Source organism: Carcharodon carcharias, chromosome 2, assembly GCF_017639515.1.
Source record: "Carcharodon carcharias isolate sCarCar2 chromosome 2, sCarCar2.pri, whole genome shotgun sequence".
Classification (NCBI taxonomy): domain Eukaryota; kingdom Metazoa; phylum Chordata; class Chondrichthyes; order Lamniformes; family Lamnidae; genus Carcharodon; species Carcharodon carcharias.
In genome coordinates, this window is record NC_054468.1 from 73,192,758 (window position 1) to 73,220,029 (window position 27,272).

General features: G+C 42.3%; 1 protein-coding gene across 1 annotated transcript in view; it reads left to right on the forward strand.

The window, feature by feature from the left end:
* Window positions 1-836: 836 nt before the first annotated feature.
* LOC121286797 (integral membrane protein 2C-like) overlaps window positions 837-27,272 on the forward strand; it is an 83,202-nt gene continuing 56,766 nt past the window's right edge. The window contains exon 1 of the mRNA XM_041203842.1: window positions 837-1,097. Within this exon, the coding sequence (XP_041059776.1) occupies window positions 1,005-1,097 (93 nt within the window). The 5' untranslated portion in view covers window positions 837-1,004. The remainder of the gene's footprint in view (window positions 1,098-27,272) is intronic.

The window sequence follows — 27,272 nt, forward strand, 5'->3', positions numbered from 1 at the left end:
TGAGAAAGGAGTTTTTACACCCACGGCGTTACTATGGCTGAGGTTTTGAGCCCTTGGGAGATGGGTCACTCTGAATAAGGGCACAGTGCTCTGGGTGCTGATCGTTTTTGTGGGAATCCTCCATCCTGGGAAGCCACAGGAAGAGGCCTGGGGCCTGGCTAAGGAACCAATGTCATAAAAGTTCAAGGAAGTTTTTTTTTAATCACGTTGGAAAAGTCATCGCAATCATGGATGCGGCTTACAGGTTTGAATCGAAGAGGCAGAATCATGAATTACAAGCAAAAAGGCAATCATGTGAAGTATCTGCCTGGGTTGCTGTGCCCGGGGCTGGCTGTGCTTCTCACGGGCCACTGACTATGGTCCACCGGACACCCAAATAGGTGAAACACTATAGCGTTTCTGATGCTAACAGATGGGTTTGATATTCTTTTATCCAATATTGTATTTTAATTGAATGGTGGCCCATAAAATAACGCCTGATTATGGTGTACCAATGTTGCAAACTGTAATAGGTATTTTAGTATTTTCCTATCAATAAGGTCGGCATTTCTGTTTGAAAACCTATTTCCCACCACTCGCACTTTCCACTCTGAACAGCACCCACAAGATGTTTTGATGCTTTATTTTGTCTGAAATAAATAAAATGGATCGCGACAAAGATGACATTTGTAATAAAGATATGTTAACGCTCTAAATTTATAGGAGAGTAACTAAACAGGGGAAAAGCAAGATGATCTTGCGTTACAATTAAATGAACATTGTTTTCAGCACCTTCAGGACTTCCGCTCTTTCGCATACCCTCCCAAGAAAATGAACACAAAAGGCGTTCCCCTTCTACACACACGCACACAAACCCTGAAACTTCCGGAAACCAAACGAAAGGGCAGATCAGAAGCAGGAAGCGCAGGCAACTGGCGACGTTTTTCATATTTTAAAACATATATTTTAAGATCTGAGGAACGAGAGAGAGTTTAATATATTCCCATCACCCTAAACCAAAAAAAATGGTGAAAATCTCTCTCCCTGCAGCTCTGGGGCAGAAGCCGGAAAAAACAGAAAGCGAAGCGGACAAAACCGAGATCCTCATCCCCCAAGATGTAAGTCTGTTTCAGTTTTAATCAATCGCTTGCCAATAGCGTCACAGCTGTAAACATCGTTTCTTCCTTCGCTGTCTCCGATTGTGGCTCCAAATGTTTCCATGGACTGACAGCTACAAGCCGTGTCTTTCATGTCCATTAAAACTGGAAAGGGTACAGTAAAGTACCATGGAGAAGGGAATGAATCGCGTCGGCAGTGCACCTCGCTGAGTTTTTTGCTCAGCACCCCCTCCCCCTGCGTATTGACAAAAGGATGAACTGGAGCAATTGAACGGTGTTTGAGTTATGCTTTCCGCGCACAAAAAAAACCTACCGCCTTTGCTATCATTTAACGCACAATGTGACGAATTTCGATTTCTAGAATGTCACAGTTAAAATAAGTATGCTTTTAACCTGAGAAATTTCTACTGCATTTTTAATTTCAGAATTACATTTCGTATTGAAAACAGGTTGGTTTTAGCACAACAGGAATTATAAATACTTTTTTTTAATACTAATTATTGACATTCCATCCACTCCTCCGCTCATGGACTAGTGAATAGGGTTATTATTTCAGCTGAAATCCGTTTCTGGGTTACATTATATTGGAAAGCGGTGACAACAGTGTTTATAGCTGGAACTGTTCAAGACTATATTCAAGTTATAGCCGGAAGGTTGAGGCGAAAACATGAATAGGAGGAAGGAATACAGCACTAAATCAAAAGGAAATATAGCGAGAACGCCAACATACTTCACGTACCAGTACTTTTGCAATAATGTTCATTCCTCCGTTCATCATTGTTTCCCCTTTTTTTAAAAAAAGTCACTTGTTAAGTTCATGGCTAATTATAAACAAATGCATTTCCTGATTATTCTACTGAAGGAGAATAATCTGTCAAACTATTTACCTTTCATCCCATTATAGCAAATTCCACAGCAATGGATGACATTAAAATTCAAAACATATCCAGAACACAAACTATTGCTCCATCAGTTAATTTTTAAAAACATTCAGTTGCTCATTTCAGTTTTAAATAACAGTACAATGGAAATGATTGATGTAAAAAAAAGAATGATAGAATTGGTGATTGTCACTTATGATAGAGACTTACAATTTGACAATTTTTCTTCATTTTATTGAAATCCAAATATATCCTGCAAACTGATGCACTAACGTTCAGGTATTTGCATTTAATCTATTCTTGCTGCACTGTTCAGATATTTTTTTGATTTCTGAAAGGGATTAATAAAACCCAAAGGGCAACCAGTTCCAAAACTTTGCACAAGTTATGATGAATCTTTATAAATCATTGGTTTGGCCTTGACTGGAGTATTGTGTCCAGTTTTGGGCACCATGCTTTTGGAAGGGTGTGGAGAATTTAGCGAGGGTGAGGAAAAGATTTATGAGAATGGTTTGAGAGACTTCAGATACAGCAATTGGGTGAATTGGGGAAGCTGGGAGTGTTCTCCGTAGAGAAGAAAAGGTTGAGAGGAGATTTGATACATGTGTTCAGAATCATAAAGGGTCTAGACAGAATATCCATAGAATAACTGTTCCTATTGCAAAGGATCGAGAATCAGAGAACACTGATTTAAGGTGACTTGCAAATGAATCAAAGGTGATATTCAGAAAAAACTTCTTACTCAGCGAGTGGCTAGAATTTGGAATTGGATGGCCTGAGAGTGTTGGAGACAGATTCAATCATGGCTTTCAAAAAGGAATTGGATAAGCACCTGAAGAGGAAAAGAAAATGCAGGGCACATGGAAAGGTCAGCGGCGGGGGCAGGGTGTAGGAGTAGGACTAAGCTCTTTCAGAGAGCTGGCACAGGCTCAATGGGCTGAATAACCTCCTGTGTTGTGATGATTCAATGATTCAATCTTCTATACTGAGGTGACAGCCTTGAACACTGACTGTAGACTATATTGAAAATGTTTCTTTAATCTGCTCAGTTTTTGGGATTGTCTTTATTGTTTTACTGCATAAGGCAATATAGTGGAAAGTGACCAGAAGGAATGCATTTCTATAGAGGAAAATCCAACTTCCATTTAGCTATGATTCCAATACATGGGGTTTACTCCTGTGGACAAATCCCCACGCTAAATGATTTCTATCACTTGACCTTATCTGTGAAAGTGAGTTCTAAGTTGGATGTTTTCCACTTACCCATTGACTATTTTGGAAAGATTGTCATATCATCATGATGAGATAGGGATTTACTGTATTAGTTGAATGCACATAATGAACTTAATTTTTTTATTCATTCATTGGATGTGGGCGACGCTGTCTAGGCCAGCATTTATTGCCCATCCCTAATTGCCCTTAAGAAGATGGTGGTGTGCTGCCTTCTTGAACTGCTGTAATCCATGTGTTGTAGGAACATGCACAGTGCTGTTAGGAAGGGATAATTTTCAGTAGAGGAGTTGTTAGAAACATGATACTCAATTTACACCTTCAAGGTCCCACAAACAGCAATAGCCAGATAATTTTAGTGAAATAAAAACAGAAAGTGCTGAAAAATGTTCAGAAAGTCAAGCAGCACCCATGGAGAGAAAATAGTGATAATATTCTAGGTTAATGACCTTTCATCAGAATCTGTTTTAACAGTATTGGTGAGGGATAAATATTGGCTAGGACATCCAAGAGAATTCCCCTGCTCTTCTTCGAATGGTGTCTTGGGATATTTTATGTTCACCTGAAAGATCAGGCAGATCTTAGTTTAGTGACTCATCTGAAAGACAGTACCTCTAACAGTGCAGCATTCCCTCAGTATTGCACTGAATTGTCTGGCTAGATTTTGTGCTAAGGTTTCAGGAGTGAGGCTTGAATGCACAGCCTTCTGACTCTGAGGTGAGTGCTACAACTGAGTCAGATTCTTTCCCATCACAACGGCTGCAGATCTCTACAAAGGGCAAAGAAAACAGAAATTAAAAAGGAAGAACTCATAGCCCCCGTTAAGCACCATTTTTCTTTAAGGCAATTATCTGCAGAGCATTGGATCTAAAGTCCTTGTCTCCTATTCATTATTAGCAGCTTTAGCAAATAGGCATTGTTCTTTTTTTAAATTCTTGGGATATTGGCATCACTAGTAAGGTCAGCATTTATTGCCCATTCCTAGTTGCCCTTGAGACTTCGTGAACCAGCTATAACGTATTTTTATTATCGAGTTTGAACCTTGTGCTGAAATAGTAGATTAGTATGCAGTATGCCTTGCTGTGACAGAGGAATTCCAATATTTCATTGAACATCTTGATAACTCAAAAAGCCTAAATTTACAACTTCCTTTGAAACATTATTTTATGAGATTTTTTTCCCCAAATTTGATTCTGACTTGTGATTATGTCCCCTTTAGTCAAAAGCCAGATGCCCAACATTTTTCAAAAAAACTTTTTTTTCTGGAGTGGGAGATGATGTGAGTGAGAATGACATGGAGTAAGGGGAACTGGCTCAAAAACCTGGTCACAGAGTTAAGTTTTAAGGACGAAAGAGATAAGACAGATACAGAAAGGGGGAGGGTTTAGAGAGGGAATTTCCAGTGTTTAGGGCCTTGGCAGGAGAAGGCATGGAAGAAATTTCTGCTATTTCAGCACTGTATAACAGACAGTAGTGTGACAATTTAGTAACAGTGGAGGATTCATGAGAGAGCTGAAGAGCTGGGGTGGGGTATCATCAGTGTACATATACAAACTAACACTATGTTTTCAAATGATGTCAGTGAGGGGCAGTATGGTAGATTAGAAATATTCTGCTGATATACTGGTGCCTTTGTGTTTTATCAGTTGTGCCTGAATGTGGTACTTACTTGCCATCAACAAAAGGTAGGATGTGCAGTTCATTTGCAAAGCAAAATTGACTTGAAATGCATGATAAATTGTTGAATAACTTTTACAAAAAGTTAAGCAATTGATGTACTGCTTCTGCTTCAGCTAATTTAATAATAAAGGACCCCTGTCATTAATTTTTTGCACTTAATTGGGTCCAGTTTGTCACCATTAGAAAAAATGGTAGTGGTCCCCCAAGCTTGTTGTACTTCCAAATAACTTATGATTTGTGAACCATTTCAGAACACACCCAAATGAGACAGTGCCCATAATGTCCACACAATGTAAATGCAAGAAATGTATAATCCCCTGATAACTCAGATTATCCAGTGTATACCTGAACTATACAAAACAGTAAGGTCTCCATTTTGATGCCATATGTTTGCTGAGATGGTTGATTACAGTAGGGGGCTAAAATTGATGATGATGCCCTTGTGTTAGGGAAAATTGTCTAGGATGCCTGCTATTGATCATCAACCAATGGCCCCTATTGGAAGTACATACCTGTAAATGCCAAGTAAGAACCAGATCAGGCCCAGCTGCAAGTGCTAGGATTCAGTCAAAAGATTTACGTTTGAATAATGGCCACTTGGTCGAGGTACCAAGGTGTGACCACCACCCTTGGAAATGTACCTACTAAGTGAGGCAATAGCTTTGAGATGATAAAGGAGAAAGTGCTTCAGTATTCAAAGACCAAATTATGGCTGCTTTCAGAGCGTGTTTGTAATCACATAATGCTGGCTAAAAGTAAGCATACATAATTATGTGGACAAACAAGAGTTAAAGGTCCATGTTGGTGTCAGTGTCCTTTCTAAGCACGCTTAATGAATCTCCACCACAGGGGATATTCTGTAGTTTTTGCCAATTACATGGTAGGGTGAATTGAAACAATCATCAAATAACTCATGTTGAGGCTGACAAAGCTCAGTTTTGAGTGGGTGACTAATAGTAAAGGAAAAGATCATACAGATTAAGAAAGTTTGATAATGTAGGTATAAGATGATTTGGAGAAGCCTTTTGCTGTGCTAAATGGCCTTTCCTTGTTTCAAGCTCGTTTCCATTATTTTATTATAGCTTAAGCTAATGAGTGTGACACCATGGTCAAATCTGACCTACTTTGTACTGTAAACTTTCATAATGGAAGATTCCAAATATATATATTTAAGTATGAAGGTAACAACCCTCATTTGAATGACCAGTCTCTGTTAGGAGCTATGCTGTCAGCTGGAGACCTGGGAGGCAGCTTTGTGGAAGAAGCAGGAGTTTTTTTTATCAGCAATACAATTAGCCTGAATAACTTGGTACCATTTATTCCCAGTTACTACAGCTGTGCTGCAGATTCATTGTCAGTTTGTAACACAAGTAGTTTTTTTTAAATTTACCTGTTTGTAATTACAACTCTTGCTTATAAAGATGCCCACGTTATCAAGAAAATTCATTCTGTTTCACCTAAAGGTCAGACTGTACTATTGATAGCTGTCACCAAGGAGCAGCTGTATCCAATACACTGTTCCTGTGCAGCCACTACAGAACAGCTGTGTTCATCATCATGTCCCTGTACTGTTCTGTAAAATAGATTCATTGTAACCTTTTTTCTTCATCCAGATATTGCCTTTACTTTCTTGTACTGTTTGGATGCTCATTTGTTAGGTATAGACTTTATCTACTTCCTATATCTTCTGAAGCTGAGGTGCAGTATGATTAAAAGTGTTGTATAACAAACCAATATCTAGAAGATCTGTCTGTGCTGTGCTGTATTAAAGGAATATACTTAAGCAATTTCCTCATGTACACACTGTTTGATGTGCATAAACCCACAATCTGTAGGATCAACAACAACTTGCATTTCCATAGCACCTTTAATACAGCACAATGTTAATGGGGGAAAGTAGCATTGGGGTAATATAACTGAACTACTGAGACCTGGACTGATGCTCTGGAGACAATCCCACCCTGGAGGACTTTAAATTCAATTAATTAACCTGGACTAAAAAAATTGTTGCAAAAACCCATCTGATTCACTACTGTTCTTCAGGGGAGAAAATCTGGCATCCTTACCTAGTCTAGCCGACATGTGACTCACAAACCAAATCAGTGTGTTTGGTTCTTAACTGCCCTCTGAAATGGCCTAACAAACCACTCAGTCTTAAGCAGCTCACCAAGGCCTGCTCAAGGGCAATTAGGGATGGACAAAAAATGCAGGCCTTGCAGCAATGCTCACATTTCAGGAACAATTTAAAAAAAGAAAAATTGCCAAAATACTTCAAAGGAATGTAACCAAACAAAATTTCACACCCAACCACTTAAGGACAGATGAGCAGATGCTTTAAGAGGGGGTTTTACGGAGCATCGTAAAGGAGGAGTAAGACGTAGCAGAGGCAAGGAAAAAGACAAAGGATGAAACAGACCAGTGCTCATAAGAAATAAACAGAATAAAAATGTAGATTTATAGACAGAACATGTGGCAAATATACATTAGTTCAGCCAGCATCTAGTTTGCAGTTCAGGTGAAGGGTACTGTTAAAGCGTTATGTTTTGATCTTGAATACCTTTGTTGTGCGGTCTTGTCCCCTATTTGTAATAAGTTGCTCTGCAGACAACTTTCTAAGTGGGAACATTAAGTTTATTTATAATGCAGCAACTACATGTGTGCTTTCAGCTCCATCTCTATCTCTACACTCACTGAGAAGCTGGCTGACATTGCTAACACATTGGTTTACACAGATCATGTGATCTGACGTCACACGATTATTCTTAAAGGTACATTTCAACATTTAACAAAACCATAATTGCTACAAATACAGGGTCTGCTAATTACTTCTGAGTGATCGGAGCATCTTATGTTTAAGGGTGTGTCCATACTACCCAATGTCTAACTGTCAAACAGCTTAGGCCATAAGTATAACAACAGTTTTCATTGAGGACCTAAACTGGATATTTGTATATTTCACATATGCTCCCATGTGCATCTTTACAATCTTTTCCAATCTTTTTGGAAAGCTTATGGAGTATACACTTAGTAAGATGAGGACAGAGTGTAATTGTTAAGCTGCTTATTTCATAGCAAGTAAACATACTGATCTATGGTTAAAATTAGCTTCACTGAACTCAAACAGTGCAACTTGTCTTCTTGTACAAAATAATGAATAGCTTCAGATTACTCACAACAATGGATCATATTGGTTCACTTAAACAAATTAACTTCTAATTACTCTCCTGTATTATAATCTTCTGAATCAAGCAAATGGTTGTCAATGCAGCTTTCTGCTAAAAATGTTGACTGATTCTAACCTTTTTTAATCAGTTGAATTATAATTTATAAATTTTAAACAGGCAATTAGTTGCTCAAACAAATAGAACTATAAAATTCAGCTCTTGCACTTGTGGTTTCAGTGCTATGGATGCCGTTTTGGTACAAAAATGGCACTGCTGTGCGAGCACACTTCTGATGTGGCCTCATATGTTAAGCCTTTCATTCCTGGGATCATTCTCGTGAACCTCCTCTGGACCCTCTCCAGGGCCAGCACATCCTTCCTGAGATACGGGGTCCAAAATTGCTCACAATATTCTAAATGGGGTCTGAGCAGAGCCTTACAAAGCCTCAGCAGCACATCCCTGCTTTTATATTCTAGTCCTCTCGAAATAAATGTCAACATTGCATTTGCTTCCTTAACTACCGACTCAACCTGCAAGTTAACCTTAAGAGAATCCTGGACGAGGACTAGTCTGCTGGAGGACAGGTTTCTGGATTGCTGTGACATCCTGCAAAACACTGTAAGCATTGCTGTCTGCAGCCATGATGGCAGCAGGCTGAGCCTGCGTGGCTTCAGTCTGAGTTCCCATTGCAGCACTCAGACATTGGGTGCCTTCTGCTTGTGCTAAGACATCGGTCATCAGATGCTGCATGATGGTTGGGTCTGCAAGTGCTCAGGTGGAGCTGGCTACCACTTCCACTCTGAAAAGCATGGTATCCAAGCTCTATGCAAAGCCCTATGCCAAGGTGGTGCAGCACCACTCCATGACCTGAGAGTGGTATCAAGCTTTCTGGCAGGATTCTTGATGCACCAAGCATTTCAATGTGCATGCCCATCAGCATTTTTCTATACACTGCCTCAACATATTCTTCAACCAAGTCCTCTGCAGTTTAACATGTGCGACCTCACCCTCCTGGGAGCTGGCTCCTGTGGAGCCCTTTCTCCTGCCCTAGTTTCAGGCTGCTCATGCCCATTGACTTGCCACATGCAGATTAGCTTCTATGCTACCCTTTGAAGTATATGCGGTGTCTGTGCTGGTGGCTACAAGTGACAGATCAAGTGACAATGTGTCTTCATTATCAGTCTCTTCTTCCGCTCTGACTTCATGCTCCCACAACAGTACCTGACCACGTGGTACTTCTTGGGCATCTGAAAGGATACCCAAGATCTTTGTCAATGTCCGCATCTTCATTTCCTGCTTGCAGATGTCCTTGTAGCAGACGTATGGACATCCAGAAGGTCATGACCTAGTGGCCAGTTCACCAAACAGAGGTCTTTGGGTGTACAGCCATCATCCATCCGATGAATGTGGCTGAGTCAGCAGAGCTGTCATTGGCTTAGTAATGAGCATATGCTGATGGAACTAGCACATTCAGAACCTCTTCGTTGGTGACCTTATCCTGCCAAGGGATGCCAAGGAAAAGTCTGAAACAGTGAAGGTGGAAACTGCTCAGCCTTTTCTCCAGCCTAGCATATGTTGCCCAGGTGTCACTACATTGGAGGAGTGCATTGAGAGTGCAGAATGGTAGACTTGCAGTTTGGTGTTCTCAGTCAGGTTGCTGTTGTTCCACACTCTCCTCTGGACATGAACTGGCCACTGTGTCATGACCTCCTGGGCGTCCATACATCCACTACAAGAATACCTACAAGCAGGATATAAAGATGGCGGGATTGACACTGACAACTGGGAGACAGTCATTGACGGATGTGACTTCAGGAAGCTGTTTAGAGGAGCATTGGAAGAAAGAAGCAGAAACGAAAAGCTCAGCTGGCCTGAGGCCTAGAGAAAACAGTGAATTCTGCACCTTCACCAGTGGGTGTGGATGGGGTTGGCAGTGAAGAGGGGAGTCAAAGCAAGGATGGGGAGCAGTTTCAGTGGGGCCCCCTTCCTGATCCTGGGTCCTTCGAGGTGAGCTTCCGACCTCATATTCACTCCATTACTAAGACTACCTCCGTAACATCGCCTAACTTCATTCTGTTTCAGCTCATCTGTTGCTGAAACCCACATCCATGCCTTAGTTACCTCTACACTTGACTATTCCAAAACACACCTCTAATTTTGGCCTCTTGAGCATCCGTGATTTCTAATTGCTATACTGTCGGTGGCTCTGCCTTCAGTTGCCCAGGCCTAAACTCCAGAACGCCCTCCCGATACCTCTCCACCTCTACCTTTCTTCCTTTGAGGTACTCCTTAAAACCTACCTCTTTGACAAAGCTTTTGGTCATCTGACCTAATATTTCTTTGTGGCGCGGTGTCTTGTTTTATAATGCTCCTAGCGAGCACCTTGGGACATCTTAGTTTATTAAAGCTGCTATGTAAATATAAGCTGTTGCTGTGAATGGTCATGGAACAGCACTCTGCTGTAGTTCCAGATGATGTTCAGTACACTTTATCTTCTACCTTGTTGCACTCAGGATTAATGTAGACTTTTAGAATAATGTAGACTTTTCAGCTTTATGACATTTAAAATATAGCTTTACAGCTGATTATTAAACTAAGAGCCCTTGGGAGGTTTTAGGTGCTTGTCATTGACACTGATGGAGGTTTGCACTGAAAAACAGGCATAAGGGTACTGGAAAACTGCAATGGGAAAATGTTAAATAATTTTATTGGATAATTCAAACATTTCAGAATTAGCAAGTACATTATTTTACATCTAGTGTTACAGAGCCGTTGCTTCTCAATGTATTGGTGTTGCCTTTTCCGTTTAGTTCTGGTGATTGTAGCCATTGTAAGTGCATAGTGTAGATTCATGGTTTATATATCTTTTCTAACCATAAGTTATTTTGGCTCTTCTAGCTTAGATTTCATGGAGAGTCTCAAGTGTTGAAAGTGTCGAGCCTTCACCTCGAAACATCAAATCCTGATTGAGAATTGCATTTAGCTACATGATTTATCCTATGCCTCCGCAGAATCTCACTCAATTTTTCAAGCAATAAAGCATCACTTTGAGACTCATTTTAAGTTTAAAAAGTATCAAAAGAAATTATTTTACAAAACGTGGAGCAAGAACATCAGTAACAGTTGTAGAATATTGATATATATTTACAATAGATACATCCTCCCCAGACCCTTGAGTGGACATAATATCATCTCTTCAGCCTCTGAAAGACACAGTAGTCAGGGAGAAACAGTTCCCATTGACAGAATGATCGAGAACCTGGGGGACCGATTTAAGGGTGATCGGCAAAGAGGCAACTGCAACATGAAGAAAAGCTTTCTTTATGCAGCAGGTGGTTAGGATCTGGAATACGCTGCTTGAGACTGTGGTGGAGGCAGCTTCAATCATGATTTTCAAAAAGAGAATTAGATGACTGTCTGGACAGAAAGAAAACTTGCAGGACTATGGGGAAAAGGTGGTTGGGGGTGGGGGGCGGGGGGTGGGGGGTGGGGGGGGCGGTGCGGCAGGGGAGAGGAACTAGGTGTGTTGTCTTTCCAGAGAGCCAGCATGAACACAATGGGCTGAGTGGCCTCCTGTGTTGTAACTATTCTATGATTCTAGCTTTTGGTATGACATTCACGAGATACACAGTGCCTCCCTATATCAATTATTATCAATTGCTGTGTTCCACTCCTTCATCAAATTTTTCTTCCCTGCTCTTCTGAGGTATAGACTTCATAATACTTCACCCAAGTATACCTAGATCTTAACTGGAGTGTACCTAGGCAGTAATTGTTAACAGATTACTTAACAAATTATTTGAGCATGAAGGGCATTACACAAGAGCACAATTCTATTCTCACTCAGTGTTCACACACATGAATTTCCAGCTGGAAAAGCAAACAGGAGTGGGCACTTTGATTATTTTTTCTAACTTTATAATCCAAGGGCTGCTGAATCCAGTTTTATCTCTCTCATTGCTGCTCTGTCTAAGAGCAACTAACTTTCATCTTATTGAGAGGCCAAACCCTCTATCGGAATCATGTCAGTCGTTAAATGTGCAAGGATCCTTTATTCCTATCCATACCCAAATTATGATATAACTCTGGTATGATTCAGGATGCCTTTTTTTAGGCAAGTGCAATAATAATTAGAAAGTGTCCAATTATTAGTGATACGCTTTCCCACCAGTAATGGTGCTTAGCAAGTGTATCACCCATATTGGGAAAGAACACATACATCCTCAATATACAAAGCACCCAGTGATGAGATATTCCCCATGTTTTGCTGGCACCTTGTTATTTTCCCACTATTTTCTAGCCTGCACCTGATGCTTCATTATTTGTTGTGCTTCTTCCCCATCCTACTGACTTGCCCCTCATGTATGAAAACTGCCTACATTTTATTTCCTTTAAAAGATTAATTTTCTGTGGTTAAAATTCAGATACCTTTGGTGGGTGGAAACAGAACATAGGAAAATTAGAAAAAGAAAATCACCAAAGCATTGCTGAACTTGTTCCAAGCACTGACGTGCAGTTTGTATTTGAACCATTGTGGAAAATTGAAAAGAAATAGGTTAGTTGAAATATTCCATTCTCATCCTTAAATAAATTTCCTTGACTTCTTTGTACAGTACACAAGCATGTATACAGTATTATGCTTGATATCTCTATAAATAGATGCAATTGGACAACAAAGCTTGTATGTTGAAGCCCTTGGTGATGATGCAATGCACATAAGACTTCACTGTTGTATTGCAAGCACTTGAGTAGGGAAGGAAGATTTCAACACCAGAATAAAAACATCAACAAAACGCTATGTGTTTACTCTGAGGACGTTGTGTAAAATTATGAAGGGCCTAGCGAGAGTGATTAGGAAGAATCTATTTCCTTTGCAGAGATGTAATAGCCAGGGGTCATAGATTTAAAGTAATTGGAAGAAGGATTAGAGGGGATTTGAAGAGAATTTTTTTTTCTACCCAGAGGGTGGTTAGAATCTGGGATTCACTGCCTGAAAGTATAGTAGAGGCAGAAACCCTCATCATTAAAAAATACTTGGATATGCACTCGAAGTACGGTAACCTAAAGGGCAATGGACGAACCTAGAAAGTGGGATTAAGCTAGATGGCTCTTTTTTTGGCTGGCACAGGCACAATAGGCTCCTCCTGTGTGGTAAGTTTTCTGTTAGTGCTAATGAAGAGCTGCTCTTTTTGACCCTGCATCATCCTCCGGCTCTCCTTATTGTTACAAATTTATATGTAAAAAAGATTTCTTACAACACTAAGAGAGAAAATAAATTAGTATATTGGAGATTGCACATGCACTAAACATTCAGAGGGTTAGATATATCTTTATTGGCATATTTGCTTTTTTATATTCTTTCTTGGGATGTGGGCATGGTTGAAATTTGTTGCCCATCCTTAATTGCCCTTGAACTGAGCAATTTGTTAGGCCATTAAAGAGTCAATCACATTGCTCTGGGTCTGGAACCACATGTAGGCCAGACCAGGTAAGGACAGCAGATTTCCCTCCCCAAAGGACATTAGTGAACCAGATACAAAAACAGAAAATGCTGGAAAAACTCAGCAGGTCTGACAGCACCTGTGGAGAGGAAAACCGAGTTAATGTTTTGAGTCTGTATGACTCTTCTTCAGAGTCAAAGAGAAGTAAAAATGTGATGAAATTTATCCTGTTTAAGAGGGGGCTGGAGCAGGTGAAGCTGGATAGGAGGCCAGTGATAGGTGGGGGCAAAGGAGAGATTGACAAAGATATCATGAACAAAAGGACGAACTGGGTGTTAATGATCGTGGTACTGGCTAAAGGAGGTGCTGATGGTGGCATTAAGGTAAGAAAGCAGAATATGATAATAGTAGGACAAGGGTAAGCACCCTGAAAAGAACAACGTGAACAAGTGACAGATGGACCTTGTGGGGGTGGGGGGAGGGGACAGTAGTGGGAATAAAAGATCGAAAATAGGATAAAATGTGGGGTTAAAACAATGAATAAATGAATAAAAATGAAAATAAATAAAAATAAGTGGATAAAAAATAAAAATAAATAAAAATGAACACTGAAAAAAGGGATAAAAAAGGAGTGAGGATAGAGGAGAGAGTTCATGGTTGGAAGTTGTTGAACTCAATATTCAGTCCGGAAGGCTGTAAAGTGCCTAGTCGGAAGACGAGGTGCTGTTTCTCCAGTTTGCGTTGAGCTTCACTGGAACATTGCAGCAGGCCAAGGACGGACTTGTGGGCATGAGAGCAGGGTGTTGTGTTGAAATGGCAAGTGACAGGAAGGTCTGGGTCATGCTTATGGACAGACTGAAGGTGTTCTGCAAAGTGGTCACCGAGTTTGTGTTTGGTCTCTCCAATGTAGAGGAAACCACATTGGGAGCAGCGAATGCAGTAGACTCAATTGAAGGAGGTGCAAGTGAAGTGCTGCTTCGCCTAAAAGGAATGTTTGGGCCTTGGACAGTGAGGACGGAGGAGGTAAAGGGGCAGGTGTTGCACCTTCTGTGATCACATGGGAAGGAGCCGAGGGAGGGGGTTGAGGTGTAGGGGGTGATGGAGGAATGGACCAGGGTGTCTCGGAGGGAACGATCCCTGTGGAATGCTGTCAGGGGGGTGAAGGGAAGATGTGTTTGGTGGTGGCATCATGCTGGAGTTGGTAGAAATGGCGGAGGATGATCCTTTGAATTCAGAGGCTGGTGGGATGAAAAGTTAAGACAAGGGGGACCCTATCATGGTTCTGGGAGGGAGAGGAAGGTGCGAGGGCAGAGGCGCGGGAGATGGGCCGGACACGGTTGAGGGCCCTGTCAACCACAGTCGGGGGGAAACCTCGGTTAAGGAAGAAGAAAGACATGTCAGAAGCACAGTTTTGGGAAGTGGCATCATCGGAACTGATGCAATGGAGGTGAAGGAACTGAGAGAATAGGATGGAGTCCTTACAGGAAGCAGGGTGTGAGGAGCTGTAGTTGAGGTAGCTGTGGGAGTCGGTGGGTTGTAATGACAATTAGTGGACAGTCTGTCACCAGACTTTGAGACAGAGAGGTCAAGGAAGGGAAGGGAAGTGTCAGAGATGGACCATGTGAAAATGATGGAGGAGTGGAAATTGGAAGCAAAATTTATACATTTTTTCCAGGCCCAGACGGGAGCATGAAGCGACACCAAAACAGTCATCGATGTACCGAAAAATGAGTTGTGGGAAGGGGCCTGGGTAAGAATGGAACAAGGAATGTTCCACATAACCCGTAAAGAGACAGGCATAACTGGCGCCCTTGCATGTACCCATAGTCACATCTTTTATTTGGAGGAAGTGAGACATGTTTAAGGAGAAATTGTTCAGTGAGAGAACAAGTTCAGCCAGACGGAGGAGAGTAGTGGTGGTTGTTGGGGATTATTCGGGCCTCTGTTCAAGGAAGAAGTGCAGAGCCCTCAGACCATCCCGGTGGTTGATGGAGGTGTGGAGGAATTGTTCAGCCATGGTGAAGAGGAGGTGATTAGGGCCGGGGAACTGGAAATTGTTGATATGACATAGGGCATCAGAGGCATCGCGGATGTAGGTGGGAAGAGACTGGACAAGGGGAGAGAGAACGGAGTCAGGACAGGAAGAAATGCATTCTGTGGGGCAGGAACAGGCTGACACGATTGGTCTGCTGGGACAGCCCTGTTTGTGGATTTTGGGAAGGAGGTAGAAGCGGGCTGTCCGAGGTTGGGAAATTATGAGGTTGGAAGCTGTGGAGGGAAGCTCTCCAACGGTCAGTGACAGTCCTGGAAACAATGGCTTGATGTTCGGTGGTGGGGTCATGGGGTCTTGGTGAACCAGATGTTTTTTTTTACAACAATCAATGATAGTTTCATGGTGACTATTACTGAAACTAGTTTCATATTCCAGATTTATGCTTGAATTTAAATTTCAGCAGCTGCCTTGGTGGGATTTGAACCCATGTCCCTAGAGCATTGGCCTGAACTCTGGATTTCTAATCCAATGGCATTACCACTACATCTCTCCTGTTTAATTTGGCCAGCAGCAATTAATGCCAATATTACAATTTTAAATATGACTACAACAGCTGCCTTGCCAGGGTGACTAGTTTAAATTTGATCAAACAATTACCTATGGCTGTGCATATCCTGTTGCTACTGCCTGAGCCTATTTCAAACAACATATTGTACAGTGATGTGCAAACAGCTAAGAATCATTTTTTTCATAGCACCTCACCTAGAGAAGCGGGTCTACAGATGTATTCGGGCAGGCTGGACTGAATGATTAATATTGTTGTTAAATTTTTTTGTCAAGTCGAATGAGGGTATATTAGATTTAGATGTATTAAATGGAAAAATAAAAGGGACAGTCTATTTTGGATAACATGATTCCTTGGTGCTAATCCTTTGGCATAGGCTATGTTTCTTATGATTACAAGATATCCTCTTTAGTTAAGAACTAAAAGATCTCCCTGCTGCAGTTTTACCACCCACCTAACAGAGTGACTATATAATTAAAACAAAGAACATTTCTTTACTAATTATAGTCTTCACAAAGCTGAGATAATCTTGTACTATATTTTCAATTATGGTGCAGAATTGCAGTCTTCAGAGGGTCACAGCTTCTGTAGTTGGCTTGTCAACAGTACAGGGGGTAAAGTCTACTTTGTTGCATGAGAGCACATTTTATTATCAGTCTTAACATTAAAAGCAACCATGTTCCTAAAAGTATAAAATGTTTATCACTCTATTGTTTACAAGGTGAAGCCAGGAACAAATTGTTTGAATCAATCAGGTCATATTGCCTGACCTGGTAATTAATTGGTAAGAGAGCAGAAGACAAATAGCCAGCCTTTTCAACTCTTTTCTTCTCCGCCGATGCTGCCAGACCTGCTGAGTTTTTCCAGGTAATTCTGTTTTTGTTTTGGATTTCCAGCATCCGCAGTTTTTTTGTTTTTATTAGCCAGCCATTCATATTCTTTCTTGTTCGGACAATGGAATTCTTAGTCATGACTCCTGCAAGCCAGGAAGCTTTGATGATTTTGATTACTTTTATACTTTAAAAAAAAATATTTATACCTTTTTACTTCAAATAAGCAGGCTGGCAGCCTAACTCCTTCAGTTCCCTTTGCTCTGCACTAAAGGGAGCCCATGAACTTGTCTTTCTTATTTAAGAACTTTTCTTTAAGCTGATGTGGTCCAAGGTGCAGAGGTTATTGCCTAGTACTGCAACAGCGTCAGGAATTTAATTGTTTTAAAATACTTTTGAGAAGTTATGTATTTTTTTGCTCTACTGACGGATCTTCAAGATGTTATCTCAGCAACAAGGAGGCGTCTAATGAGGATTTCAATCAAAACTATCTTATTGCTTTTGGTCTGTTGAATTGCTATTATTTGATGCTGTTCTTGCTGAATTTTGAACTCAGTGTATTATTGCTGTCATTGAGGGTTGTGACTGTGGGAATCTCTCTTTAGCTTTCCTCAAGCTGTCCCAGTCTATTTCTAACTAAACCAAAAACAAAAATACCTGGAAAAACTCAGCAGGTCTGATAGCATCTGTGGAGAGGAATACAGTTAACATTTCGAGTCCATGTTTTGGATTTCCAGCATCCGCAGTTTTTTGCTTCTATTTCTAACTAACCCTGATCTGTGTTCAAATCCATATATGCTGGGACAATAAGTTCGCTCATCAGAAACTTAATGTTAAAAAGAAGAAGCTTTAAAGATTTTCCCATGGACTAATATGGAGCCCAAATTATATTTGTTTCCTTGTGCCTCAGTGTTTTAGTCTATTGATGATGAGCTCTTCCTTACCCTAAAAGATTATTTTTTTTCCCCCTCACCAGTTCATTACCGTATTCCTTCTGCTTAGCACCAGGACACAGTCTGCATACACAGAGAGAAAGAGAGTGAAAGAAAAATGTAGTATTAGAGGGCTAAACAAAGAGAAAAAATGTTGTTAAAAATGTTACAATCAAGTATGATAATGATTTTTGCCCAAATCTCTAATGTTCTTTCCTTCCAACTCAAGCTTCATTCCACTTTCAGCCACCACTCTATTCTACCAAGCAGTGCTCCTGGTTCCTGGACTCGACTTCTGTGCCTGTACTGATTTGTCTTTGATTCTTGTTTCAATCTTTCCTCTTCCACCATTTCTCTGCACCCACCTGTATTGACTCCTGACTGATTCTTTGTTCATTCTTTGAATCCACCGACCTTTTTGGATCAACTGACACTTTGACTGATACTCTGCTCCAAGATAACTTTTAACATGTTAGCTTCCCCATCTTTGGATTTCATTGCACCTCTTCCATCTGACTCTCAGACATTGGACTATTATTTTCTCTCCTCTTTGCCCTCAGTCTGAAACTTATCCTTACCTCATATTGATTTCTGTCATGTTTATGTAACTTAGATTTCCTTTGAGTCTAGTTGTGTATGCATCTCTTCTGCCACACTGGACCTAGCTCACTACTCCTATTTTCTTCAATATATTTTGGGCCCTCTTCTCTCTCTCACTTTTTCCTTCTACACATCACTACTTCACAGAATATCTTCTCTCCTGCTGTTCTTTACTGGCATTCCTCTTCAGTTTCAAAGGCTTTAGGCTATAATGGAGAAGAGACATTCAGTTGTAAAGAGGATAAAGGAAATGAGGAATAAATTTGGTTTAATTTTGTTTTTAATCACATACAATAGTGGATAGGGTAAGTAATTACATCACACATATCCAGTCAGGTACTTGAATTATTGAATCATCAAAGAGTCCTTATTAACCAGTATCTTTGCTGTTAAGTCCTGAATGATATAAAAAGAGGTAAACCAATCATTCAGCAGTGCTCCCATGCACAATACTATAACATGGAACTAATGATAGACAGGGTTACTTCAAGCAATGGCATTGTCATTCACTCAACTTGCCTGTTCTAAAGTCCCCAGTGAAAGTGTACAAATGTATTGTCATATGACAAATGGCCTATTTGTAGGTAAATGTCAGTCAATGTCTTTGAGTAACATATTTTCCTGATTCAAAATTGTGGCATTGCCAATTCCAAGTTGACAGTGCAGGGAAATGCATCCCGCCTCATGAGGGTATTTGTATCATATCACGATGCCCTCATTCACATTTCAAAGGATACTTGGAAGCCAGCCAGTTTGTGGTTTTCTGACTCATGAATTGGGTTTGTTAAACTCAAATGCTACACTTTGAGATAGCACAATGAGGCATGACATCCTGCACAGATCACAGTTGAGGTGATTATCTACTACTGTTGTGCTGGTCCCTGAAAACTCTGAAAGCACAATTTAACAGACTGTAACTTTTAAAGGCTTGTTGTGGGATCCTACTTATAGTTATCATAAGAACCTAACATAATAAACAGGAGCAGGATAGGCTATTTGGCCTCTCGAGCTTGCTCTGCCATTCGATAAGATCATGGCTGATCTGACTGTGGCCTGAACTCCACTTTCCTGCCTGCCCGCATAATCCATAATAAATCAACACCTGGTGGCCAGTAATGATGTGATTATCTGCACTCACTATGGGTTTCAGTGTGTGCCTGCAAGCAAAACTCTTATTATATTAGTGCCAGAAAAATGACCTTTCCTTATCAGGATTGAAATCAATCCTAATGGACTAATAATTGATGTTTTGTGGTGCTATGTGCAAAAATATTTGTGCCATGAAAAGTAAATCCAGTCAGCAGCTGTGTGCATACTTTGGGAATACCAGAAGCAAAATTCAACATAAATCACTGCCATTGAGAGACACAGTGTTCTTGCCCCAAGCTTCTCTCATGTATTTTTAATGGCTGTTTGGAATTGAATATCTTTACATTGACATGTATTGTTATCAGGAATGACAGTTATGAGGTTTTTAAACACATAACTCATATGAGATTTTGCCCATATTTTGTTATCTCATGCCAACTTGTGATAAATTGGAGTTCAAGTGTTGGCAGCATGTGGACAGCATGCTGGGGGCAAAATAGGTGTTGGACAATAGTACAGCATAAGTGATAGCAAATCAGAAGCCTGTTTTACACTCATTTGTTTTTCTTTTTCATTGACTTCAATGGAGGAGGTTTAGAAAGGGCTGCTGATTCTCCGTCTCCCACTATTATCCAATCCCCACAGTTTCAAAAAAGTAGTTGCTTTCAACCTGGAGGTATTCAGTTAAAACTTAAAATACTTAAATCTTATGATGTAGGCTAGTGTAGAATCAACTAACAATCCATCTTATTTGGTTTGCAAGGCCTGACTAATATCAGTTTTTCAATTTTAGTTTGGATACTACACCCTTAGTTCAGATAATTCCATATCCCTTTGAGATAGTTGGAATGACAAATTGCCATTTTTGACCTTGTACATAATGTGGCTGGGAAATAGAGCCAAAGTGGAATATGCACTTATGGTCTGTTCAGCCCCACTTACAGTCAGAATGCCAACATTATTGCATTAGCAAAAGCAGCAGTTTTTTTTTCTTTATGCCATTAGTGGTAGCATAAAGTCAGCAAAGCAACTCATAAGCATAAGCAGCAAAATTAGGAATGCTGATTCCTTCCACATTTCATACCATCTGAACCCTTCCAGCTAGGCACATCATCAGCACTCAGCAGCTTTTCCTGGACACCAGTAAGATGCTGATTTTCATATTATAATGAGCTGCTGAGGATTGGACATATGCATCAAGGATTGCACTAGATGAATGCTCACAGAAAAGAGGCTAATTTTAAGAGATCAGCAAATGTTCACTTTTCATTTGTGTGTCTTCCAGAAACCAGTAGGGGTCAGTGTTCAATTTGGAACTTATTATTCCACATACACAAACCACCAGAATGAGTTTCTGCATGGTACCAAATGTACATATTTATGCTTCATTAAGGAAGAGTGAGGAACAGGTATCTACTGCTTATCTTACATCATTGACACATTTATCACACCATCAACTCCCCCTCCCTCCCACCTCAAGCCACATATATCAACTGGGGTGATTATACCTCAGTTTGTTTAGGGAAAGTTATCCTAAAAGGTTCAGTTTTTCTAGAGATGCTGTGAAAGAGCTTGACCACATACATGTTAATCACAATAAGTGCTTATCATGGAAGAATGAGTCCAAAACTGGTATTTTACCTCACACTAGGTTATTCTTAATACAACAAACTTTTCACATCCCTTCCACACTAGACTGTTACAGCTGTACCCATTTATATTATTTTAATGGGTGAACCAATGCCCATCACCTGTTTTAACAAGCAGTTGTCTTTAACAATGTGATTGCTATACAATGTAATTGCCAGTCAACAAGCAGATTGTCAAGATCCAATAGCTAAGTGGTTATGGTACTGGGTTGAAATACCCCAAGATCAAGAGTTCAAATCCCACAATGGCAAACTATGAAACAACTTAACTTCATCTGAAACAGATGGAAATGGGTTTGCTTGGCCTAAATAGCCAAGTGGTTATGGTACTGGGTTTGTAACCCCAAGACTCAAGAGTTCAAATCTCACAATGGCAAACTATGAAACAATATAACTTCATCTGAAACAGATGGAAACAGGTTTACTCAAAAAGAGTATCAAGAGTTCAAATCTCACAATGGCAAACTATGAAACAATGTAACTTCATCTGAAACAGATTGAAACGGGTTTGTACTCAAAAAGAGTTACCGGTCTTGTGGAGTCCGTGGACCATGTATACATAGGGTGTTGTAGGCTGCACTCCCTTTTTAGTTATTTGAAAAACCTTTTATTGATGTTTTGTTTGCACTTCAGCCCCACGCTCCTGATCTATGGGCACCCGGTGCGGAAGGGGGTCGGGAAGGAGGAGGACCTCCTCGTGAACCTGCTCCTGGGCCTGGCCAAGTTGGCCATTAACAGGTCCAGGCAGCGGGCGATCGACGGGGGAGTCCCGCCCGATTGTTTGTCCCTCTTCCGCGGCTACGTTCGCTGCCGGATGTCCCTGGAGAAGGAGCACGCGGTGTCTGCTGGCACTCTCGAGGCCTTCCGTGCTCGGTGGGCACCGCGGGGACTGGGGTGTTTTGTTGACCCCTTTAATCACATTTTGATTTAAAGTTTGTAAGTTTCCTTTAAAACTTTGTTCTTGGTTTTACAGCTGACCTGAATTAGGGGCTGTGCCTGATTTTTCCCAATTTTGTTGATTTGGTTTTCATTTAAAAGATTATCAAGAGTTCAAATCTCACAATGGCAAACTATGAAACAATGTAACTTCATCTGAAACAGATTGAAACGGGTTTGTACTCAAAAAGAGTTACCGGTCTTGTGGAGTCCGTGGACCATGTATACATAGGGTGTTGTAGGCTGCACTCCCTTTTTAGTTATTTGAAAAACCTTTTATTGATGTTTTGTTTGCACTTCAGCCCCACGCTCCTGATCTATGGGCACCCGGTGCGGAAGGGGGTCGGGAAGGAGGAGGACCTCCTCGTGAACCTGCTCCTGGGCCTGGCCAAGTTGGCCATTAACAGGTCCAGGCAGTGGGCGATCGACGGGGGAGTCCCGCCCGATTGTTTGTCCCTCTTCCGCAGCTACGTTCGCTGCCGGATGTCCCTGGAGAAGGAGCACGCGGTGTCTGCTGGCACTCTCGAGGCCTTCCGTGCTCGGTGGGCACCGCGGGGACTGGGGTGTTTTGTTGACCCCTTTAATCACATTTTGATTTAAAGTTTGTAAGTTTCCTTTAAAACTTTGTTCTTGGTTTTACAGCTGACCTGAATTAGGGGCTGTGCCTGATTTTTCCCAATTTTGTTGATTTGGTTTTCATTTAAAAGATTATCAAGAGTTCAAATCTCACAATGGCAAACTATGAAACAATGTAACTTCATCTGAAACAGATTGAAACGGGTTTGTACTCAAAAAGAGTTACCGGTCTTGTGGAGTCCGTGGACCATGTATACATAGGGTGTTGTAGGCTGCACTCCCTTTTTAGTTATTTGAAAAACCTTTTATTGATGTTTTGTTTGCACTTCAGCCCCACGCTCCTGATCTATGGGCACCCGGTGCGGAAGGGGGTCGGGAAGGAGGAGGACCTCCTCGTGAACCTGCTCCTGGGCCTGGCCAAGTTGGCCATTAACAGGTCCAGGCAGCGAGCGATCGACGGGGGAGTCCCGCCCGATTGTTTGTCCCTCTTCCGCAGCTACGTTCGCTGCCGGATGTCCCTGGAGAAGGAGCACGCGGTGTCTGCTGGCACTCTCGAGGCCTTCCGTGCTCGGTGGGCACCGCGGGGACTGGGGTGTTTTGTTGACCCCTTTAATCACATTTTGATTTAAAGTTTGTAAGTTTCCTTTAAACTTTGTTCTTGGTTTTACAGCTGACCTGAATTAGGGGCTGTGCCTGATTTATCCCAATTTTGTTGATTTGGTTTTCATTTAAAAGATTATCAAGAGTTCAAATCTCACAATGGCAAACTATGAAACTATGTAACTTCATCTGAAACAGATGGAAACAGGTTTGTACTCGAAAGAGTATCAAGAGATCAAATCTCACAATGGCAAAACTATGAAACAATGTAACTTCATCTGAAACACATGGAAACGGGTTTGTACTTGAAAGAGTTACATGTTAACCTCTAAGACCCGGTGCGGAAGGGGGTCGGGAAGGAGGAGGACCTGCTCCTGGGCCTGGCCAAGTTGGCCATTAACAGGTCCAGGCAGCGGGCGATCGACGGGGGAGTCCCGCCCGATTGTTTGTCCCTCTTCCGCGGCTATGTTTGCTGCCGGATGTCCCTGGAGAGGGAGCACGCGGTGTCTGCTGACACTCTCGAGGCCTTCCGTGCTCGGTGGGCACCGCGGGGACTGGGGTGTTTTGTTGACCCCTTTAATCACATTTTGATTTAAAGTTTGTAAGGATCCTTTAAACTTTGTTCTTGGTTTTACAGTTGACCTGAATTAGGGGCTGTGCCTGATTTATCCCAATTTTGTTGATTTGGTTTTCATTTTAAAAGATTATCAAGAGTTCAAAGGCCTTCCGTGCTCGGTGGGCACCGCGGGGACTGGGGTGTTTTGTTGACCCCTTTAATCACATTTTGATTTAAAGTTTGTAAGGTTCCTTTAAATTTTTGTCCTTGGTTTTACAGCTGACCTGAATTAGGGGCTGTGCCTGATTTATCCCAATTTTGTTGATTTGGTTTTCATTTAAAAGATTATCAAGAGATCAAATCTCACAATGGCAAACTATGAAACAATGTAACTTCATCTGAAACAGATGGAAACAGGTTTGTACTCGAAAGAATTACAAACCTCCCTATCTCTGTAAACTCCTCCAACCAGTACAACTATCACGATCTTTGTAACCATCTCCAGACCCTACACCCCTCGCTATCTCTGTAAACTCCTCCAGCCCCTACACCCCTCACTATCTCTGTAACCAACTTCACTCAATACAAACCGCCCTATCTCTGTAAACTGCTCCAGCCCCTACAACCCATCCTATCACAGTAAACTCCTCCAGGCCCTAGAAATCCCCCTATCTATGTAACCTCCTCCAGCCCCTACAAACCTCCCTATCTCGGTGAACTCCTCCAGCCGCTACACCACTCCCTATCTCTGTAACCTCCTCCAGCACCTACACACCTCCCTATCTCGGTAACCTACTCCACTCACTACAACCCTACGTTTTAAAAAAGGCTTGGCCTAATTAGCCAAGTGGTTATGGTATTGGGTTTGTAACCCCAAGATCAAGAGTTCAAATCTCATAATGGCAAACTATGAAACAATGTAACTTCATCTGAAACAGATGGAAACAGGTTTACTCAAAAAAGAGTATCAAGAGTTCATTTTGGCCTAAATAGCCAAGTGGTTATGGTAATGGGTTTGTAACCCCAAGATCAAGAGTTCAAATCTCACAATGGCAAAACAATGAAATGGAAGAGACATTGAACAAATATTTCCTGGGCCTGGCCAAGTTGGCCATTAACAGGTCCAGGCAGCGGGCGATCGACGGGGGAGTCCCGCCCGATTGTTTGTCCCTCTTCCGCGGCTACGTTCGCTGCCGGATGTCCCTGGAGAAGGAGCACGCGGTGTCTGCTGGCACTCTCGAGGCCTTCCGTGCTCGGTGGGCACCGCGGGGACTGGGGTGTTTTGTTGACCCCTTTAATCACATTTTGATTTAAAGTTTGTAAGTTTCCTTTAAACTTTGTTCTTGGTTTTACAGCTGACCTGAATTAGGGGCTGTGCCTGATTTATCCCAATTTTGTTGATTTGGTTTTCATTTAAAAGATTATCAAGAGTTCAAATCTCACAATGGGAAACAATATAACTTAATCTGAATACGAACAGATGGAAACGGGTTTGTACTCGAAAGAGTTACATCTTAGGGAGGATGGTCAGGCGCTAGTGTGCCTACGCACACAGGTGGCGACTTTCCGCCTTCAGACCCTGCAGCGATACCTCTACGTCGAGCCTCCTCCTAGATGGTGTGCCCTGACGATGTATTTCTTCCGTCAGGTGCACGGCCTGAATTATGACGTGCAGCTCCTGTTTATAGAACAGCTGGGCCTCGGTGGCTCCTTGCAGGCGTTGCCCGTCTTTTACCAGGACCTGATCAAAGTCTGGAAAGTGGTCGCCTCGCGACGCAGCTCTCCCCCGTCAGGAGTAGCGGCTATCGTCAGAGAGCCGCTGCTCAGGAATCCGCCCCTCCGTCCTTTTCAGGAGAGGAAAGGAGGGCTGTGGCCGCAGGGGTGACCAGGATCGGGGACGTGCTGGGTGGCAGAGGACTGGGCTGGATGCTCCCACAGGAGTTGGTGCGACACGCGTCTGTGAGTGTCCAGGTCGCAGCCGATGCCATCCAAGACCTGAGAATGGTCGTGCTCGGACCCGACGTTACTTTGGGTCTTGAGGCGGCCCAGGTGCGCGGTGGTCTTCCGTCTGAGCGTTCCCCTGTTCGGACAGAATTCCATATTGGCCCCAAGCCCCGAACCCTCCCTCGGGTGCTGGTGCCCCGCAATATGAGCCGCCTCGGGGACATGCCCTCTGTGCCTTTTGGCACAGCAAAGAGGGGCTTTTTGTACGGACTGCTGCTGCACACCTTCCATTTTCTCGCCCTTGTCCGTCGACCGGACACGCCCTGGCGTGCCTTGTTGCCGTCCGGCGGCGGAAGCCCCCGATGGGAGGCCCTCTACGGAGGTGTCCTCCCCCTTTCTATCGGAGACCTGGGTTGGAGGGTGTTGCATGCAGCAGTCCCTTATAATAAGAGGATGCATTGGTTCGCGGACTCTCAGGACACGTGCCCTTTTTGCGGTCTTGTGGAGTCCGTGGACCATGTATACATAGGGTGTTGTAGGCTGCACTCCCTTTTTAGTTATTTGAAAAACCTTTTATTGATGTTTTGTTTGCACTTCAGCCCCACGCTCCTGATCTATGGGCACCCGGTGCGGAAGGGGGTCGGGAAGGAGGAGGACCTCCTCGTGAACCTGCTCCTGGGCCTGGCCAAGTTGGCCATTAACAGGTCCAGGCAGCGGGCGATCGACGGGGGAGTCCCGCCCGATTGTTTGTCCCTCTTCCGCGGCTACGTTCGCTGCCGGATGTCCCTGGAGAAGGAGCACGCGGTGTCTGCTGGCACTCTCGAGGCCTTCCGTGCTCGGTGGGCACCGCGGGGACTGGGGTGTTTTGTTGACCCCTTTAATCACATTTTGATTTAAAGTTTGTAAGTTTCCTTTAAACTTTGTTCTTGGTTTTACAGCTGACCTGAATTAGGGGCTGTGCCTGATTTATCCCAATTTTGTTGATTTGGTTTTCATTTAAAAGATTATCAAGAGTTCAAATCCCACAATGGCAAACTATGAAACAACTTAACTTCATCTGAAACAGATGGAAATGGGTTTGCTTGGCCTAAATAGCCAAGTGGTTATGGTACTGGGTTTGTAACCCCAAGACTCAAGAGTTCAAATCTCACAATGGCAAACTATGAAACAATATAACTTCATCTGAAACAGATGGAAACAGGTTTACTCAAAAAGAGTATCAAGAGTTCAAATCTCACAATGGCAAACTATGAAACAATGTAACTTCATCTGAAACAGATTGAAACGGGTTTGTACTCAAAAAGAGTTACCGGTCTTGTGGAGTCCGTGGACCATGTATACATAGGGTGTTGTAGGCTGCACTCCCTTTTTAGTTATTTGAAAAACCTTTTATTGATGTTTTGTTTGCACTTCAGCCCCACGCTCCTGATCTATGGGCACCCGGTGCGGAAGGGGGTCGGGAAGGAGGAGGACCTCCTCGTGAACCTGCTCCTGGGCCTGGCCAAGTTG